General features: G+C 42.2%; 2 protein-coding genes across 2 annotated transcripts; both read right to left on the reverse strand.

Annotated features, from left to right (window-relative positions):
* Window positions 1-8,562: 8,562 nt before the first annotated feature.
* LOC102957043 (olfactory receptor 10R2) lies at window positions 8,563-11,018 on the reverse strand. Its single transcript, XM_015538449.2, is given in 4 exon segments — window positions 8,563-9,224; window positions 10,072-10,777; window positions 10,779-10,869; window positions 10,871-11,018. Coding segments are annotated over 4 exon segments (969 nt in total). The 5' UTR covers window positions 10,951-11,018; the 3' UTR covers window positions 8,563-9,132.
* Window positions 11,019-17,453: 6,435 nt separating this feature from the next.
* On the reverse strand, window positions 17,454-19,302 carry LOC102956772 (olfactory receptor 10K1-like). Its single transcript, XM_007084288.2, has one exon. It carries the CDS (start codon window positions 18,393-18,395, stop codon window positions 17,454-17,456), a length of 942 nt encoding a protein of 313 aa, XP_007084350.2. The 5' UTR covers window positions 18,396-19,302.
* Between the last annotated feature and the right edge of the window lie 293 nt (window positions 19,303-19,595).

A 19,595-nucleotide genomic window follows, 5' to 3' on the forward strand; every position in this document is an offset into this window, starting at 1 on the left:
TGGGGGCGCCTGGGGGGCTCAGTTGGTTAAGCGTCCAACTTTGGCTCAGGTCATGATCTCACAGTTCTTGAGTTCAAGCCCCAGGTTAGGCTCCTCACTGACATCACAAAACCTGCTTGGCATTCTCTGTCTCCTTCTCTCTCTCTGCTCCCCTGCTCATACTCTCTCTCAAATAAATGAGAAAAAAAAATGACTCAGTGTGAACAAGACAAGAAAACAATGAAAACAGACACACAGAACCCCAAGCATATGGGGAACCACACAGATCAGTCTGACTCATGTGTAATTGGCACTCTAGAAAAGAATGAGCTAGAGAATAAGGCAGAAAAATTATTTGAAAAAAATAAAGGCCAGAAATTCCACAAATATTTTTCAAGACACGAATTTACAGATTCAAGAATCCCAACAAATCTCAAGCAGGATAAATATGAAGAAATCCATACCTTGGTGCATCAGAGCCAAACTGTGGCAGCGGAGAGAGGGGGAAGCATATCTTGAAAGTCGATCCCTCCTCCCACCCAAAAAAAATTAGGGCCAGAAAACAGTGGAACAGAAACGTAAAAATGGTAAGAGAAAAAAATTAATAAAACTGTTAGTTTGGAATTATATTTCCACTGAAAATACTCTTTAGGATTGAAGGTAAAATAAAGACATGTTTACATAATAGGAAACTAAGAGAATTTGTCCCAATAGGCTTGGGTTGGGCTAGCTTAAATACAGAAGGAAGGTTTTCAAGCTAAAGGGAAATTGTACAAGACAGAAACTCGAGTAGCGGGGTGTTAGAAAGTACATATGTGAATTTTCCCTCAGTAAATAAACCTGGCACCTAGCTTGAAGGACAAGGCTTGAAATCTAGAATATGCTAAATAATTAGTGACAGATTGACCTTCTCGGAAGTATGTGTTTCCATTCAAAAGTGGAGGAAACCTAAGACCTTGGAACCGGGTGTTCATCTTCCAAAGGACTGCAAATAACAAGGGAACAAATGTTCTTCTCCCTCTGTTAGGTGGGGAGGGTAAGAACTGTTCCACTCCAAATAAGCTCCCAGATTCCTAATTTCAGGGTTATTCCTATTCAGTACAGACCTTCGTGTGTGTACGTCAACATCTGGCTCTCATCACACAACCCAGAAGGATTAGGCCAATAGGAAACTCATCAGTTACTGCTGTAAGTAATCATCTATTCACCCTCCAAAACTTCCTAAAGGATAATATGAACAAATATAGATATTAAAGATCTATCATCAAAAAGAAATCAGTATTACAATTATAAATATTTGGGTAAACATAAAAGATAATTTTTTTTCTTCTTAATGTCTTTAGAATACTTATGAATAAAGCAAAAATTACTACATTTTCCTATGAGTTTTTAATACACACAGAAGTAATAGACTAGCATCAGGGATGGGGTGGGGATAAATGGGTCCAAGTAATTCCAAAGCTTCTCCATTTCAAGTGTAGCCACAACATTAACTCTAGTGGGCTGTGAAAATTATGGATGGAATTGTGTTTCAGCTCTAAAACTTCCTCTAATTGCTCTCATTGTGATCCTGGAACACTTCTCCCTTGTCAGCCAACGTGACACTAAGTTTTGTCAGTAGAAGACGCTGAGGGGACAGCAGCACTAGATGGGGACCCTGTCCCTGGTTCTGCTGTGCTCTCTTTCGCTTGGAGGCCTGCAGTGCAAGGGACGCCCAGTGGTATTCCCTCCCACCATTTCAGCTGCACTGTCCCCACCAGCAATTCTCCCAGAAATTTCCATAGCGAGGCACTTCACATGAGTGGCTTCTGCAGTGCCACCAACGGTGGCTCCCCAGCAGGTTCAGAGGTGTAGCCCTTCCCATGGATGGCTTCCCTGAGAAACCTGGAGGGCAGGATCCAGAGGGAATTGCACTGATTCCAAAGCTACCTCTAAAAAGACAGTTTGGTATTAATAGATAAGTGTAGGCAAACAGATCCAAATAGAGTGTCCAGAAATGGATCCACGTTTGTGTAGGCAATTAATATTCTGCAAGACTGCCAGGAATTCAGTTCAATAATCTTTCCAACAATGATGCATTTGGGTAGAGAAAGAATCTTGCCGTCTTCTCTTACCATATAAACATTTAACTGGAAATGAATCATACCCTGCCTGGAAGAGCTGATATTATAAAACTTATAAATAAAAATCACATTGGAAAAACTCTTAGTGAAATTGGGTTTTGCAAACATTTCTTAAATAAGACTCAAAACATATGAGCTATAAAATTCAAAATCAATAAATTAGACTTTACCAAAACAAAACTCTGTTATTCAAAAGACCCTGGTAAAAAAAATGAAAAGTAGGGGTACCTGGGTGGCTCAGTAGGTTGAGTGACCGACTTCGGCTCAGGTCATGATCTCAGGGTTGGTGAGTTCAAGCCCCGCGTCGGGCTCTGTGCTGACAGCTCAGAGCCTGGAGCCTGCTTTGGATTCTGTGTCTCCCTCTCTCTGCCCCTCCCCCACTCATGCTCTGTCTCTCTCTGTCTCAGAAATAAATAAATACTAAAAAATTTTTTTAATTAAAAAAAAAAGAAAAGTAAACCACAACATGACTGAAATATTTTGATAATACATATGTGACCGAACAAAGTACGTGGAAAATAGAAAGAACTCACACAATTCAATGAGGAGACAAGGAATCCAATCCAAAAATTGGAAAGGCAGACGCATTCCAGTTCGGAAATGAGTACAAGATGTTAGAAAAAGGCTCAACTAAAGAACACACAGAAATAGCCGATGGACACACAAAAAGATATTCGGCATCTTTAGTCGTGAAGGAAATTCAAATTCAGCCACAGCCAGTTCCATTACGGATCTACCCGATGGATGAAATTAAGACCGATCCATTGTGTTGAGTGTGACGGACAGCTGGTACCTCCCACACATTGCTGTGGAGAAAGTCGGACGGCAAACTTCTTTGCCTAATTGTTGGGCAATCTTTTAGAAAGCTAATTTATATGTGCTACATGACTCGGCAATTCCACGCCTAGATATTTGTTCCACAGAATAAAAACATCCCATATGTTACGGAAATGTGTGAAAATTGAGAAGGGCACCATGATCGGGTGCCTGCACAGACACTCTGCAGTGTATTTACACAAAGGAACAGAAACAATGAACTCCTAGGTCACACACAGTGTGGCTACGTTTCAAAAAATGCGCTTCATGGAAGAGACCAAAAAAGCAAAAAAGTACGCACTACGTGATTCCATTCATATGAAATTCTAGTATCAGTGAATGCGGTGGTGTCTAGGAGACTGACCAGGAGGGGGCACGAGGGACAATGTTGGGGTGACAGAATGCTTCCTATGGATCATGGCGGTGGTTACATGGTATATATATTTGTCAAAACACCTAAAACCATACACTTAAAGTGGGTGTCTTTTATTATACATAAATTATGTCTCAATATCTTTGGTTAAGAGATGGAACATAAACGAACCCGACACCATGTATAAAAGCTCATGGTAGAAACTTGCTACCAGCAAATGCAAGAGTTTTCCCCAACCTTGGTTTAGGAAAATGTTTTTTAGACAAGACCCAAGAAGCACTAAAAATGAAAGAATAAATTTATGAGTAAATTTAAGCAAAATGAAAAAGCTCACTCGCATTAAAAACATTACTGAGAAAATAGAAATGCTGGCTACAGACTTGTGGAGAATATTCACAATACATGTATCTTACAAAAAAAAAACCTTTAACCCAGTGTCTGTCAATAACTCCTGGAACTCAATAATTTAAAAACCAGTCTTATCAACATAGAAGACTAGAACAATGTACTAAAAAGATATCTAAATAGCCAATCAGGAAATGAAAAAAAAAAAGCATTCAGCATAATTAGATATCAAGGTGATACAAAATAAAACTAAATGAGATAGTACTTGCCCCACTAAAACTACCTATATTTAGAAAAACAAAACAAGAGCAAAACAAAACCCCTGTCAATACCAAAAGTTGGAAAGAATGTGAAGCAACTGGTAGGAGTATCACGTGCCACACCCACTTTGAAAAACACTGGGCAACATCTTATAAAATTAAATATGTATCTACCCAGACATAAGAGAGAGGAACAAAAGCAAATATCCACCAAAGACTTTTACAAAATATGTTCATGGCAGGTTTATTCATAATAGCAAGAAGAGGCAACAACCTAAATGTCTACCAACAGATAAATGGATAAGCCTATTTTGGCATATTCTTACCAGAGAATTCTAAACAGCAATGAATGCCATGAGAGTTTTTTTCAGCAATGACAAAGGAGATCCTGCCATTTACAACAATGTGGATGGACCTTGAGGACATTACACTAAATAAAGTCAGACAAAGATAAGCCCCATATGGCCTCACTTGTATGTGGAATCCCAAAAAGCTGAGGTAACAGAGTCAGAGAGTAGGAGGGTGGTAGCCAGGGGCAGGAGGGTGGGGAGGAGGGAGTTGTTGGTCAAAGGACACACCCCTGCAGTTATGGGTAAGTTCTAGGGTCCAAGGTACAGCTTGATGACCTTAATTAACACCGCTGTATTATGTACTTGAAGGTCACTGAGAGAGTTGATCTTAAATGTTTTCACTACAAAAATAAAAGTCATTTGTGAGGTGATGGAGGTGTTAGCTAATCTGACGGTGGTAAGCATTTCTCAATATACACGTATATATCATTGCATTATATACCTTTACCTTACACAATGCTGCATGTCAACACAGCTCAATAAAGCTGGAAAAAACAAAATCACTACTCTGCTGTCTCAGGGCAGGAAGCCAGCTGGAAAACGGCATGGAATAACATTTAGGGTGACAGATCTGTCTATTTCTTGGTTGCTCTGGTGGTTAAGTGGGTGGATGTATTTGCAAAAACTCATAAATAACTTACACTTAAAATATTTGCATTTTATTTATGTAAATTATTCCTCAATTTAAAAGTAAGTTAAGGGAAAAGTGAATGCAAAAGGACGTTAAAACTCCCATGACCACATTTTAAAAAACTCAACCCACAAAATATACTCAAGAAACTCAAAATACAGCATCAAAATTTTTGAAACAGCAGAGGAAAAGAATGGTTGTGGGTTTTTTTTGTTGTTGTTTTTTGTTTGTTTGTTTGTTTCTGGTAGTCCTAGTATCGTGAGAACAAGAACAAAAAACAGCCACCAATGGTAAGAACCTAAAAACCAACTGGCCAACGTGAAAACATGATACCAAACAAGGAAAGCTTATTGCTGTCTTCACAGTTGGATCCCTTTGCGATGGCAGCACAGAAGGAGCTCTTGTTACAAGACTAGGAGGATAATGGTGGCCCAGCCTCCCCTCTGGGAGGGCAGGTAAACCAGTCTCACACCAATGAACTCAGACAAAGATCACACAGAAAAACCCAGCAGAACAACATCCCTGGAGGAATTAGCGGAGTGCCTGTGTAGTGACAACCCGGATGCAGATTCTCCTCCACAGAAAGGCTTGTAGGGATGACCCGGATGCAGATTCTCCTCCACAGAAAGGCTTGTAGGGATGACCCGAATGCAGATTCTCCTCCACAGAAAAGCTTGTAGGGATGACCCGGATGCAGATTCTCCTCCACAGAAAGGCTTGTAGGGATGACCTGGATTCAGATTCTCCTCCAACTAAAGGCTTGTAGGGATGACCCGGATGCAGATTCTCCTCCACAAAGGCTTGGTGCCCCGGGTGAGGGCCATGCTGTGGGTGGGCGGACTTCAGCTGTGTGCCTCTCCCGGCATTTCGTCAGCAGCTTAGACACCTCACCCTAACTAACAACGTCTCCTGCAGCAACGCACAGCCAAACCCTGACTGATGTGGGTTCATAAAGTCCTGGCCATCTTGGCCCAATGCAGGGGGCCCCCCCTTGCATGGCCATTGTACCACAGAGTTCACACACACACACACACACTCACAGGGATGGCGGACGCTGTCACTGGGAGTCCCTCCAGCCTGACCTCTTCCTCAGCCCAGGAGTCCCATCCCACGCATGTTAATCCCATGCGTTTACTAATAAGCATCGTACATGGCCGCACCCTTTCCCAGTGTGCTTCCTGGGGAACTCGCCTTGCAAGAGCCTGGACGTCCACAGAACGGATGGAGACTTACACCCAATATTTCAGAATACACTGGAAAGAATTAAAGAAGTAATAGAATGTGGAAAATAATAGTCAAGATCGGCATTTAAAAGAATTCCATTACGGGTGACCGGAGGAAGAGAAGTCTCGGAAAGCGAAAGGACAGATTAGGAAGCAGCTAGAAATGAATGAAAAACCACTTCATAAATGAGGTCTAACCTTGAAAGGTCATACGCGTGAATGAGCGTGACGGATGGGGCCATAACCGGAAAAGCAGATATGAAAGAGGGAAAACTAGAGAAAGGATGAAAAGAACTGTAGAGACCGCATCCTCTAAATTCTATCCTTATAAAGTGCGAAGCCAGGCAAACCCTGAAGCTGGGAGGAGAAGCCACAGGAGGTGTTTCTCATGGAGAAGGCAGAGCAACCAGATGTTTGCGATGGTCTATTTTTGACCTGTGTAGGTTCACTCTGAAAATGCGTTGATATGCCAATCGCGATTTGTACGTTTTTTCTGTTAGTGAGTTTTGTTTCTGTAAAAAGTGAACATGATACACCGTCCTTTCATGAATGCAATACGTTTTATATAGAGGTGTCAGTGTTAATATTTTTTGGTCCTGTGCACTTTTAGATTTCCTCTGAAAAAGTTTTGCTCTTCTGTTTTGACCTCTGTGTTTCACTTCAAGCCTTCTTCAAATGTCTGGCAAGCCTTGGATGTTGAAATCTACTCTGGGCTGTGGCACCCAAAAAGCTTCTAGAAGCTCTCCGTGCGTGGGGGAAACTAAGACTGGGGGGGTGCCCAGCAGGAGAGCCAGGCAGAGCAGAGTCACTCATTTATTTTGAGCTAAGTGATAACATCCAGTCACCTTGGGCGGAAAGAAATCGTCCCGTTTCTTAAGGGACTTGTTTAGGATAGCTGTCACCTTCGGGGAGTTGAGGGGGGAGAGGCCGGCGACACCCTGTGCTGTGATCACACTCAGGCTCACACTCACCGCGGCTTCAAGTGGAGCTCCTCGAGTGAGGCCTGGTGTCTCTGTTCCGGAAGGGAAACCTTCCCGTCTGACCTTGGCACGGAACAGAGAGGACTAGAGGCCAACACTCTCAGGTGAAGGGTCTGCAGTCTAGTCCCTGAGCTCTTTGTTGAGACGGGTATGAAATGCGACAGGTTGGGCAACTGTTCCAGAACGTGATATCACTGAGACATCCCATCAGTGGACACACCTTTCGGGAGACAGAACGGGACACTCGGATGTTTTCCCTTTCATTTTTCAAGTACTTTGTTTTCGTTGTGTTCACTGAAGTATCAGCTGGTGATGATATGGACCAAGGAAAGAAACCGGTCCTTCCTGCAGATCCTCTGAGCTGCATCGACTGAGAAGCCGCTCTCCTTCCTGGGACATGAACCAATCTTGCTCTTTTCTGCAGCACCAGGGAGGCCTGATTGCGAGGAGAGAGTCCGCACACAGGTCTGTGCTGTCACGTGGTTGCTCTCCGATGGTTTCCCACCTTCTGCAGGTTTCCCACCACCTTTCTGCTTAGAACCGCTTTTTCTTTGGCCTCTGTCACTTTTTTACCCCTCGTGTATATTATTCTCTCCTGTTTGCTTCTTGACGAGTGCTTTCGTGTTTACCACTTTAGTGGGTTCTGGAGTAGAATATATACGTTGGATTTCAAAAGGTTTACTTAGCATTCGAAACACACAGATTCCAGGGGTGTCTGGGTGGCTCGGTAGGTGGAGCATCTGACTCTTGATTTCAGTTGAGGTCGTGATCCCAGGGTCGTGAGATCAAGCCCCATGTCAGGCTCTGTGCTGGGTGTGAGGCCTACTTAAGATTCTCCCTCCCTATCCCCTGCTTGCACTCTGTCTCTCACAAAGTTTTGTGAATTTAAAATGAAAACAAAAAACAGATTCCGTAACAAAATCCCCAAGTCAGTATCGCTAGAAATAGAATAGGGAAGTATTTGAAATCAGCCCAATGAAACCATGACAAATCATATACACACAGAGCAAATAATGATTTTGCATACTAAAAGGGTTTAATTACAAAATTAAGATAACACCCATACTCTGCGTGCTATTTCAACCTAAAATAAAAATACTTCATAGGGAATAATTCAGAAAAAAATAATACTAAACACAATGAATTGTAAACATTGAACTTAACACCAGTCACATGGTCTCACATAACACACACAAAAGCTAAAAATAAATAACAGAAATTATTTAAATATTAGCCAGGACATATCTGTAATAAATTAGCAAATATTCCACTTATAACTAATATTTGGTCAATCAATGACAGTTGCAAATGTGTTAGGAAGAAAAGAAAAAAGAATGGAATGAAATAACAGAGATGGACCATCCCATACCTAGGGATATGTTGTGCTTTAAAGGCCTTGGTTATTTAACTAGTAAGAATGAAAATAATACAAGACTTAATCCAAAACCTGAAAAATGGGAGACAAAACCAGGGAGAGAGATAGTAATTTTGAAATAGAATTATTGATGATTATACACTCTAATTCGAAAGTCTAAGTAAACTTAACAAGAGAGAACACAGTTACGTTTCACCTGAAAATGCAGTCACACGTGAACTATGAACGTCGCTTTCATTCGGTATGCTTTAAAGAGAATACTGATAAGCTGCCGTGTGTCCAGAATCCTGCACCCAAGGAGGCATGGTGTCTGAAATTCAGGTGGGCAGTGGGAAATGGCCCGATTGTAACTACCTCCAACATCTGGGAGCCAAGATTGGACTCAGAGTATGACACGAGAGACAGAGAACGTGAAAATCATAGAAAGGTGAGTATCCACTACAACAATGCGGAAACAACAAGTACCCAGTCAGTGCAGGCTTGGTTCTCCAGGAGGTACTGGGTTCCCCAGGAGGTACTGAGGAAGGACCTCTGAACAGGTGAGACGTGGGACACGATGGCTACCCAAGTCATTCTCTTGAAGTACATAGTCTGATGACAACTTTGACACTGGGTAGCTTCCTCTCCTTAATGGATTCAGCGTGCAAGGCCACGTAGACCCCTCTCCTCCAACTTCTTCATGGAACTGGATGGTTGACTGTTTTTTCCACGCATTTACATAGCACTTCTATGTTAAAGAAGAAATGGTTCCAAGGGGTGGTCAAAAAACCTGTGAAGTAAAAGAGGAAAATTATCTTTATTTTCCATATTTTAAAATTTAGATTCAGAAAATAATCATAACTTTCTTTTTTTTAAAGTTTTTTTAATGTTTTTATTTATTTTTGAGACAGAGAGAGAGCATGAGCAGGGGAGGGGCAGAGAGAGGGGGAGACACAGAATCGGAAGCGGGCTCCAGGCTCTGAGCTGTCAGCACAGAGCCCGACGCGGGGCTCGAACTCACAGAGTGTGAGATCATGACCTGAGCCAGAGTCGGAAGCTCAAGCGACTGAGCCGCCCGGGCGCCCCAATAATCACAACCTTCTTAGAGTCGCGACTTAACCAGTGTCAGGCTGAAACCTTATAATTCCTAGTACAGTAAGTGATTTCCCCATCATGTCACACTCCCACATCTAAGCCTCCTTCAAACCCAAGCACCTTGTTTTAAGCTAGACGTAACCTTAAACAAAGAGTATAATCAGAGCTCTGGGGCAAACAAGCCAAAGAAAGAAGAGGTAAAGGTTTGCAGGAGCCTTTGAGAACTGTAAATTGGAAGAAAGAACAGGATGAGGAGACTTAACCTCCAGCGACACACACTGTGCTGTCTCCAGTAATCCTTCCAACCACCTTGAGAGGCATAGATTACCATGCCTGCTTTACATAAGAGAACAGATAGACCCTGCAACGTCAAACAACTCGGCCAAAACCACACACTTATATAGGCGAATATTACTAGAAACTTTACGACTCAGTGGCACGTTTGGCCCAAATGTGGGCGTACCGTATAAAACATTCCAATTATAAAGTCTTAAGAGAAAACCCCGTCTTTGCGATCATTTCCCAAATGGCCAGCTGCACACCTCTGTTCCTAAGGCTGTACACCGTAGGGTTCAACAGTGGGGTGACGATGGTGTAGGTCGCTGTCACTAGTCTGTCTTTGCCTGATGAGTATTTGGCTGAAGGCCGCAGGTAGACAGAGGAGGCACGGCCATGGCGGACGATGACCACAGTGAGGTGGGAGGCACAGGTGGGGAGGGCTTTCCGCTTGCCGTCAGCCGACGGGATCTTCAGGATGGTGTGGACAACGAAGCCGTAAGAGGTGTGGAAGAAGAGCAAGGGTACAACTAGCACCAAGGCGCCACAGATGAAGAAGACCAGCTCATTAGTGTACGTTTCAGCACAGGCAAGTCGGATGACTGGTCAGATGTCGCAAAAGTAGTAGTTGACCTCGTTGGAGCCACAGAGAGGGAGGCTGAGGACCAAAGTTGTTCCCACCAGAGATACTAGGAAGCCACTAACAGTACAGATTGCTGCCCGCTGGGCACATACCCTCCAGTTCACGAGAACCGGGTAGCGCAAAGGCTGGCCGATGGCGGCATAGCGGTCATAACCCATAACTCCCAGAGGCAGGCAGTTGGTGACAGCAAAGCCAAGGAAGAAGAACATCTGGGTGGCACAGCCCACGAAGGAGAGTGTCCTGAGGACAGAGAGCAGGTTGATAAGCATCCTGGGCAGGGTAACAATGGTGTAGAAGACCTCCGAGGTTGAAAGGACACAGAGGAAAAAAGGACATGGGGGTGTGGAGGCTGCGGTCCAGCCGGATGACGGACAAGAGGGTGAGGTTCCCACTCGGGATGATCAAATAGAGGCCGAGAAAGGACAAACAGGACAGGCTGAAATTAGCCAAGGCTGGAGAAACCCAGCAGCAGGAATTCAGTGACCCGGGAGGAATTGGCCATGGACAGCAGACGCCACAGCCAGTGTAATCAGGTCCAGAGACCCTTGGGATGGAGGAACCAGGGAGACTTACCCTTCATACCGTAACCAGCACCAGTCTGGGGCGAATGGGAAACAACTGGCAAGAAAGAACAAAACAGGATTATAAGTCAACCAAAAATTATCCTAAATAGATATGCACCCACAGTGCTGTTTTTCTGCCAGTGATTTTGGCAGTGAATCTGGGGACAAGTGTCCACATGAAGGCACAGACATTTGCTCCAATAAAGCCTATCCTACAGCCCCCCGCCCCCCGACTCTGCCCTTGCAGACTTATGTAGTTTCCACTTGATTTTTTGGTAATCTAATATTCCAAAGAAACTTTACGCTAGTTATGACTTCAAGTGGTCGTCATTTCACCCATATTACTAATCCATGGATTCCACCAGCAATGGTACCAATGTCTGAGGGTCCACCTCTCACCTGCCTCTAACACATTCCTCGGCTGAGGAAGCACTCTTGCCTGTCTTTGTGTGGTTGGCCTCTGAAGAATACAGTTCCTCTTCATGAGTAGCCTCTTACTCCCTTTCCATGCAGTTATTCATTAAAAGTTAATTTGATTGGGGGGCACCTAGGTGGCTCAGTTGGTTAAGCGGCCTACTTCGTCTCAGGTCGTGGTCTCACAGTTTGCGGGTTCGAGCCCCGCGTCAGGCTCTACGCGGACGGCTCGGAGCCTGGAGCCTGCTTCCGATTCTGTGACTCTGTCTCTCTCTCCTTCAAACATAAACATTAAAAAAAAATTGTTAGGTTAATTTGGTGTAGAACCACTGTTGCCGTCTCAGAAATAGCTTTATGATTCCTCCACACACTCTTGTAGGACAGTAGGGGCCGATTTCCCTGGCAGAAAATACGCAGCGGGAAGAATTTAGTTTTGCTTCAACGTTCACTGGCGGCACATTTGGTTGCACATCTTACCCTGCTACACCTGGAGCGGGAGACTTGGAGACTCAACAGACCAACGTTCCCCGGATGTCCCTGAATTCCTAGTAGGGAGGCTTAGATACTTCCCCGGAGGCTTCTGATAACTTATTGTCACCGGTGCCAGATTACATACATTTTCATTAAAATATTCTTGCCCTTTCCCCTCTCTCTCCCAGATCTGGTCCTTCACCTGGATCCTGTATCTCAATAATGAGTTTCAAAATCCTGCTAATCGCATCCGCTGTGGATTTGTGAGACATGTTGAAACACGTAACTTTTCTCCTCGGCCACATCCAATCTATTTTTGTTCTGCAAGACTTCTAGGATCCATTTCTTCCTTTCTTTAGGAACTTACCACCTGTCTGGACTGCTCCAAGAACGTGATAAACCGACCCTCTGGATTTTATCTTGTTCCACTCTAAGCCATCCTCCACTGTAGCCCCAGAGTTGTCTTCATACAGGACAAATCCTAACCTCTTACCAAAATTAGATGACCCTCAATTATCTATGAAGTTAAGACAATCATGTTCTGTCTCTCATACTTTTCCCAAATGTAACTTTCCACGCGTAACTGCCACCGTATTCCCCCACATGCACTCCAGCATTGAGGAACTTTGAACAATCAGGTCATTTTTCAATCTACCTTCTAAATCTGGAAATCGTCCATGCTTTATGTTTGTGGGGATTGTTTTCTTCTTCTTTTAATTGTATGAAATTCTCAGTTAAAGTAACATGTACACTTTGACTTCTCCCTACAACTTCCTCGTCGTGCTTTATTACCACTTTCTCTTTGTCCCTTCAGCTATCCCTAGAACCTGATTATCACCAGCATTATGAGGTCATCTTTGATTTCACAAACTGCAACTTACCAGAGACCAGAACTTGCTTCTCTACACATACGGCAATGTCTACTTTACAGCAGGGGCTTGAGAGCTTACTGAAAAAATAAATAGTCATGATCCCAGGTTTTCTTCTGAATTATTTCAGAATGCCCAGGAGGTTTGATTTCAGGTGTCTTCCAAACTTGTTCCCTTAATATTAATTTAACATATATTATTAACCTTCGGCGTCAACATTTTGGGATGAAAGATGTCTCTGAAGCCATTCTCTAAATGCAGAGACAAAAGAGCCATTAAAAATTGTTGCTTTTTTGTTTATCAAGTGATTTTTCCCATTATCTCAATTAGCTAAATGTTTTGATTTTCATTTAAATAACAACTTAGTCTTGAAGATCTTTTCAAATACTAAAGTTTCTATCATGGTTTGCTCTTTTGCTTAGACACAGTAGCAAAAATTTGAAACGGGACTAAAATCAGGAGCTTTCACTGGAACAAAGTCCAGTCAAAAGTGAAATGTCAACTCCACTTTTCCAATGTCCTGGCTCCATTCTTTAGTGCTTTCTCTTTTATGGGACCATCCCCAGGAAGAGCAGTGACTGGTTAGCCGAAGACGGTTGGGGTTCTGAAAGGAACGAAAGGCCACATTACTGGGTGACCATGCCAAGACCCTCCCCCGTAGCACTCACAAGACATCATCTGCTTTTTCAGAGTCATCCTTGGAACCTATGCCTGAACTGAAATTTGAAAATAAATTCACTATAAAAAACTTCATTTCTCTTTATCCTGGTTGGTGATGCAGCATACAATATTTGATAAAAAAAAGACAGCGCCCTGAGCTTGGAAAGAAGGATGCTATGAATTCAGAGAAGAGCATTGGGAAGATAAGGAGTGTGGGGGGTGGGAATAAATACAAAGAAAAAGTGGGTAATTCAATTGTATTCTTAACAAGTGGAAAAGGTGAATTGATTTTTCATTACTTTGTTCAAGGACTTCATCAGTGTGGGTGAAGCCAGTTCCTTGAGCAGGTTAAAAAGACAGCTAATTCTCCACTCTTAATTCCATTTACAGCCTCCTTTTCTAAATCTCCATCACACAGGAATTAACTGACATACTTACAGTTTTCTATATACACTTTTGCGTTTCAAGACTTTATGCTGAGACAGTGGGTGTGCAAGACATAGAAACAAAGAGGGAGGGAAGGAGAGAGAGAGAGAGACAGAGAGAGAGAAGGAAATCTCAGCTTCCAATATTCTCTCACTTTCATCTGTGGCCCTCCCATCATTCATATTTTTTAAAGTCACTGAACTTCCTCTAATATTTATAGGGAGAGTTTGCTGTTTCTACTATATTTAACATTTAGTATATTTCAAGCTTGTTTCCTGTGTCTTTATCAAAATACTCAGCCTGTTATATCCAAACTATTTCATCTTGATTTTGTCACCAGTAGATTTGAAACCCTCAGGGATAAGGACCATGCCTTATTCCTTCTGTATCCTTGAAACTTAACCCAATATTTAAATGAGACATAAGTGCCTGACGAATAAATACATTGAATAGTCCATTAATGAATTGTTTCCCTGTTGACCTTCACCTTTATCCTCAGTTTCCACTATCCACTTATCCTTTCTGTCATTTGATCACATTTCCTACTACTGATGATGGGGGAAACTCGGTCAAAGATTCACGGGACAATGCTACGATTTAAATATTTACATACAAGAAATGACTAGCATGTCACTGCTCTTTTCAATAAGGAAGTCAAGGTCTCTAAATAAAGATAAAAATTTTACAATCCCTCAAGTCAGAGGGCTCTTTCCCAGTGACATCCTGGTGTCTTCATTCTCAGACACTTCCTTGAAATGTCTATAAAGGTTTCTAGGTGAAATTTGCCAAAACTATCTTCTCTGTCATAATGTGCCAGAGGTCTTCTTCCATTTTCCATAAACTCTCTGGACCAACATGAGAAGACTCTCTACCTGACCCCACAGAAAAATATAACCTTTGTCTCTTCTCTGTGGGTAGTTTAGCTAATGCCTCAATGAGTATCACCGATGGTCTTTTCTTTCTACGTTGGCCTCAGTGCCTTGGTGGTAATTAAGATCCTCTCCTCCACAGGGAGCTAATTACCACGTTGTGCCCGATGCTTGTCCATAATTTCCCCCATTAGCAACTATAGTAATACACTATGAAAGTTTGTTGGCCAAAGAGAAGGTCTTTTCTAATACCCCATAGGGATTAGTCAGTTTCCTCTTAGAAATTCTCGGGGGACTTATTGAAAGCTGGAAGTTTTCCGGGAGCCATTTGTTAAAACAAACATCAGTGGAATGGCCTCCATGGAGGTTCCTTCTATAATGACTCTAAATGTTCATTCTTAGGTGGAATAAAAATGTAAATTTTACATTTTCATTTCTGACATCTGTAAGAGTTGAAGAGAGATACAAATTAAGGACAATATTGGAATGGAAGAGGTAACATAAGTGTTTCAGACACCTGTTAAACATACGTGTTCCTAGAATACAATGTGAACGTGATCAGTATTTGTTCAATAAATAAATAAGTTAAATTTGGATTACGGAGAAGAATGTGGTAGTGCCCTGGTGTAGGTAGGTTTTTGTTAAGACGTCTCCTTTGGTAGAACTTCCTCCTAATTTCAGATTGCATATTTATTCCCTCTGCCAGTGAGTCCAAACACTTGGGCTGGAAATAGGGCACATGCGAGAGACTGACGAAAGTGATTCAGAAAGACTAAAAATACAGAGTTGGGAAATTATGTACAGCACTCACAAACCAAACAAGCAAGAGAGGTATCTCCACATTTGACAATTTAAGGTTCAGGTCGGGAGTATTAAATTAACAACGAAAGACAGTAATAAAACAAAACAAAAATACTTTTAATGCCAGCAAGTACAATTCACAGTGAAATTGTAATAGATGTGAATTTATGTCCTCTCCAAAAAACACTGATGCAAACTTCATAAGAAAGAAACTATACAATATTTACAAGGACACACGCTAATAATGGGTAACTTTCATATACCTCTCTGCTCAAACAGGTCAGGAAGAAAAATATAGCTAAGAATTTAGAAGGCCTAAGCAGCAAATTAGTGAAGCACATCTGAAGAGCATTTATTGTACTTCATGTTCTAATGAAAAAGTACACATGTTCATTTCAAGGCACGTGAAGTAAGAAGGTACATTGGCTGTGTATTAAGCCACAATAAAACCTTGAACGAAGGTCATAAGGTGGTAAGAATACAAACAATATTCCTTAATCCCAGCATAATACACTATTAATGGAAAACAAAGTTAAAAGGCTCTTCCTTCCATCTGAGAATTTAAAAATCTATTAAATAATTATTGGTCAAAAGGGAAATACAAAGCAAAAGGAAATAAGGTCCCATAAATAATACCAACTATATACTGTTTAGTAGAATACATGGGTTAATTTTAAATGTTTTTTTTTTAACATTTTACTTACTTATTTTCGAGAGAGAGTGAGAGAGACAGAGCACAAGCAGGGGAGGGGCGGGGGGTGGGGGTCGAGGGACACAGAATCCAAAGCAGACTTCGGGCTCTGAGCTGTCAGCACAGAGCCCAATGTGGGACTTGAACTCACAGACCACAAGATCATGACCTGAGCTGAAGTCAGATATTTAACCGACTGAGCCACCCAGGCGCCCCTACATGGGTTAAGTTTAAAGCAGTGATAAGAGGAAATTTCACAGCCTAATTATATATAAAAAATAAATCAAAAAATAAAAGTACATAGAAAAGATCGGAAAGTTAGAAATAAAACAACAATTTACAGGAAAATTCAAAGGAATAATAATACGAATAAAATTTCAAATAACGATATGGGGGGAGAAACAACCCTAGAATTCATCCATTTATTCACACATACATTAGCTCTTTGAAAACAATAGACAAAACTTACAAACTACTATATGAACCAGAAAAAAAAATTAAACCCAAATATACATAGTATAAAATGACACAGAAAATAACCATTTCTAAGATATTTTCAAAAGTCAGAACATTTGTGCACAAATTTTATAATTTTCAAAGCCTAGCTGAGATGAATAATTTTGTAGAAAACTGAATTCCAGATGTGATCCGCTCAAAATAAAAATGGTCTTAGAGGTCAATTTTCTTACAAGGAATATTACTATGGCGCTTTCCCTCAGAAAAGACACTCTACCTGTATCTTTCACAGAATTTCAACAAACGTTCAAACATGAGGTGATCTCAGCTAACATACAATAGCAATTCAATAAATACTTCTTTAAGAAACAGGGAAAACCCCGTTTTAATCTTCAACTTACGTAATGCTAAAAAATCTTGTGGATATGTCAGTAAAATGCAAAAAGCTAAATGCTTAGAAACAATACCTATCACTGAATGAAAAACTTGGAAACTAAGCTTAAAGATAATGACAGATTCTCAGAGTAACAAGTAACCAAAACTTTGACTGTAAAATGAAAAATTTCCTTGAAACAAAAGCACGATGGAAAATATTAGAGAACCAACAAATGAAAAATTCCTCAAAAATAATTAAAATATGAATACAAACTTATTACAAGCTGATGGATAAAATGACTAGAACTGTAAAGTATGAAATGATTCTAGGCATCCCATTTATAAAATAAAAGTTGCACAAAAGGCATACAATTCACTGAACAGTTCAAATTTAATTTTAATGAAATAGTTTAGTTAATAGGATATGAAGTATGGCCCATTACCCTTCGAAGGGCTGACTTGAACTCCTGATTTCTCAGACTGTAAATCATTGGATTGAACAGCGGAGTCAGGATGGTGTAGGACACAGATATGAGGGTGTCTTGACTTGAGGAGTAGCTGGACTTGGGCCTTAAGTAGATGAAAGAGGCACAACCATAATGAACAGTTACCACGATGAGATGAGAGGCACAGGTGGAGAAAGCCTTGTACCTGCCGGTGGAGGATGGGATCTTCAGAATGGCAGAAATGATACGAATGTAGGAGATCAGGATAAGTAGCAGGGGAACGACCAAGACAAACACACCAATCATGAATATGACCAACTGGCTGAGGCGTGAGTGGTGCGATGCCACCGTGAGGACAGGGGCGATGTCACAAAAGTAGTGACGGAGCTGGTTGGAGGCGCGGAAGGGCAGGTGGAATACCATGGAGGTGATAATCTGTGCAATAGTAAAGCCACAGGCACAGGCAGCAGCCACGAGTCCCACACACACCCCGTGTCCCATGAGCTCCGTGTAGCGCAGAGGGTTACAGATGGCCACGTAGCGGTCATACCCCATGGCCGCCAGCAGGAAGGAGTGAGAGCAGCCGAGGAAGAGGAAGGTGAACATCTGGATGGCACAGCCCAGGAAGGAGATGGTCTTCTTCCGGGCCAGGAGGTCAACCAGCATCTTGGGTACGATGACGAAGGTGTAGCAGGTCTCAGAGCAGGAGAGGACAGCGAGGAAGAAGTACATGGGGGCGTGAAGGGCTCTGTCTAGCACGATGGTGGAAACGATGATGGCATTGGTGCCCAGAGTGAACAGGTAGAGGGGCAGGAAGGCAACAAAGAGCAGCCGCTGCAGCCCGGCCAGAGAAGAGAAGCCGAGGAAGACGAACTCTGTCACCAGGGTCCCGTTGCCCCGCTCCATGGACAGCACCTGCAGAAAGGAGAGTCATGGACAGAGACAGAGGCCAGGATCCGGGAAATGTATGGGAAGCTCAGCACAAAGTCTGCAGGCAGCAAGAACTTCATTCCTCCTTGGAAAGCTCTGCTAAGAAAAGGATTAAGGCAAAATATACAACCAACGAACTGACAGCCAACTAGGAGGCATTCTCTAAGACTAAGACCGTGTTATCTCTCTAGCCAAGGATTAAGGAACTGTCTGTTTCCTTTTGCATCTTCCTTAGGGATTATTGTGTTTCTCTTGCCCACTCCAAGCCCAAGGAAAGTAGCTCTCCAAAAGGAAAAACTAAGTTTAACTTCAGCCATCTGAACTTGGAATGTGCAATGAAGGAATGAGTGGCGTTGGGACACAGCGTACGAACCTCAGCTTATCCAACCATAGGAAGGGAGAGGAAGAATTAGATGACGTCCAGCAAACGTGTGAGGGGAATTGTGTTTGTTGATGACTTATCATATGCTAGGATATGTGGTAAGCACTGCATATATCCGTGTCGATTATTCATTACAACAATCTTATGGCAGTACCCCAAACAATAAGGAAAGAAACACCTTTAGCGTTACCTCGGACAGACTGACAAGCCAGCGATTACAGACATTACTGGAGGCTCCACACTGGAACCCTGAGCCAAGGGGGGAACAGAAGACAACACTGCTTTAAAGAAGGTCTCCTTTCCTAGGAAGAGAAGAGTCACCAGGGTGGTGAAAAGAGATTCACTACCTTTGTGGCATTTGCAGCTCACCTCCCTTTTCCCATTTTCCATGCCTCAGGGAAACTCAGAGAAGAGAGTTCTCCCCAAAATGGCGCAGAGCTTGTCACAGAGCATGAAGAAGAATGCAACAATTGGTCTGTTTTCCAGGTTCCCGTGTCCCGTCATAACTCACAGGCTTTATGTCTTCTATATATTATTGTCAACAAGATTCCTTTTGAATATTTGGCTACTAAACATGGTCTGCAAACTACTAGAAAGGAGCATTTCCAAAGTCATTTTTAGCGCTTATATCAGATCATTGTTTATTGGGTGTATTTCCCAACTTTCTAAGCCTCGTGAGTGAAGAAAAATCACCTAGCCTTTATTTAGATTGCATCCAATCTTTATTTACACACCTTTCAGTGTATTTATATACTTTTAGGTTGAGGAATTATTTCCATCTGCCACCAGAATTG

Source organism: Panthera tigris, chromosome F3 (assembly GCF_018350195.1).
Source record: "Panthera tigris isolate Pti1 chromosome F3, P.tigris_Pti1_mat1.1, whole genome shotgun sequence".
Lineage (NCBI taxonomy): Eukaryota > Metazoa > Chordata > Mammalia > Carnivora > Felidae > Panthera > Panthera tigris.

Excerpts from the sequence above, each read along its gene's own strand:
- LOC102956772 (XM_007084288.2), bottom strand. The coding sequence starts at position 18,395 with ATGGAGCGGGGCAACGGGACCCTGGTGACAGAGTTCGTCTTCCTCGGC.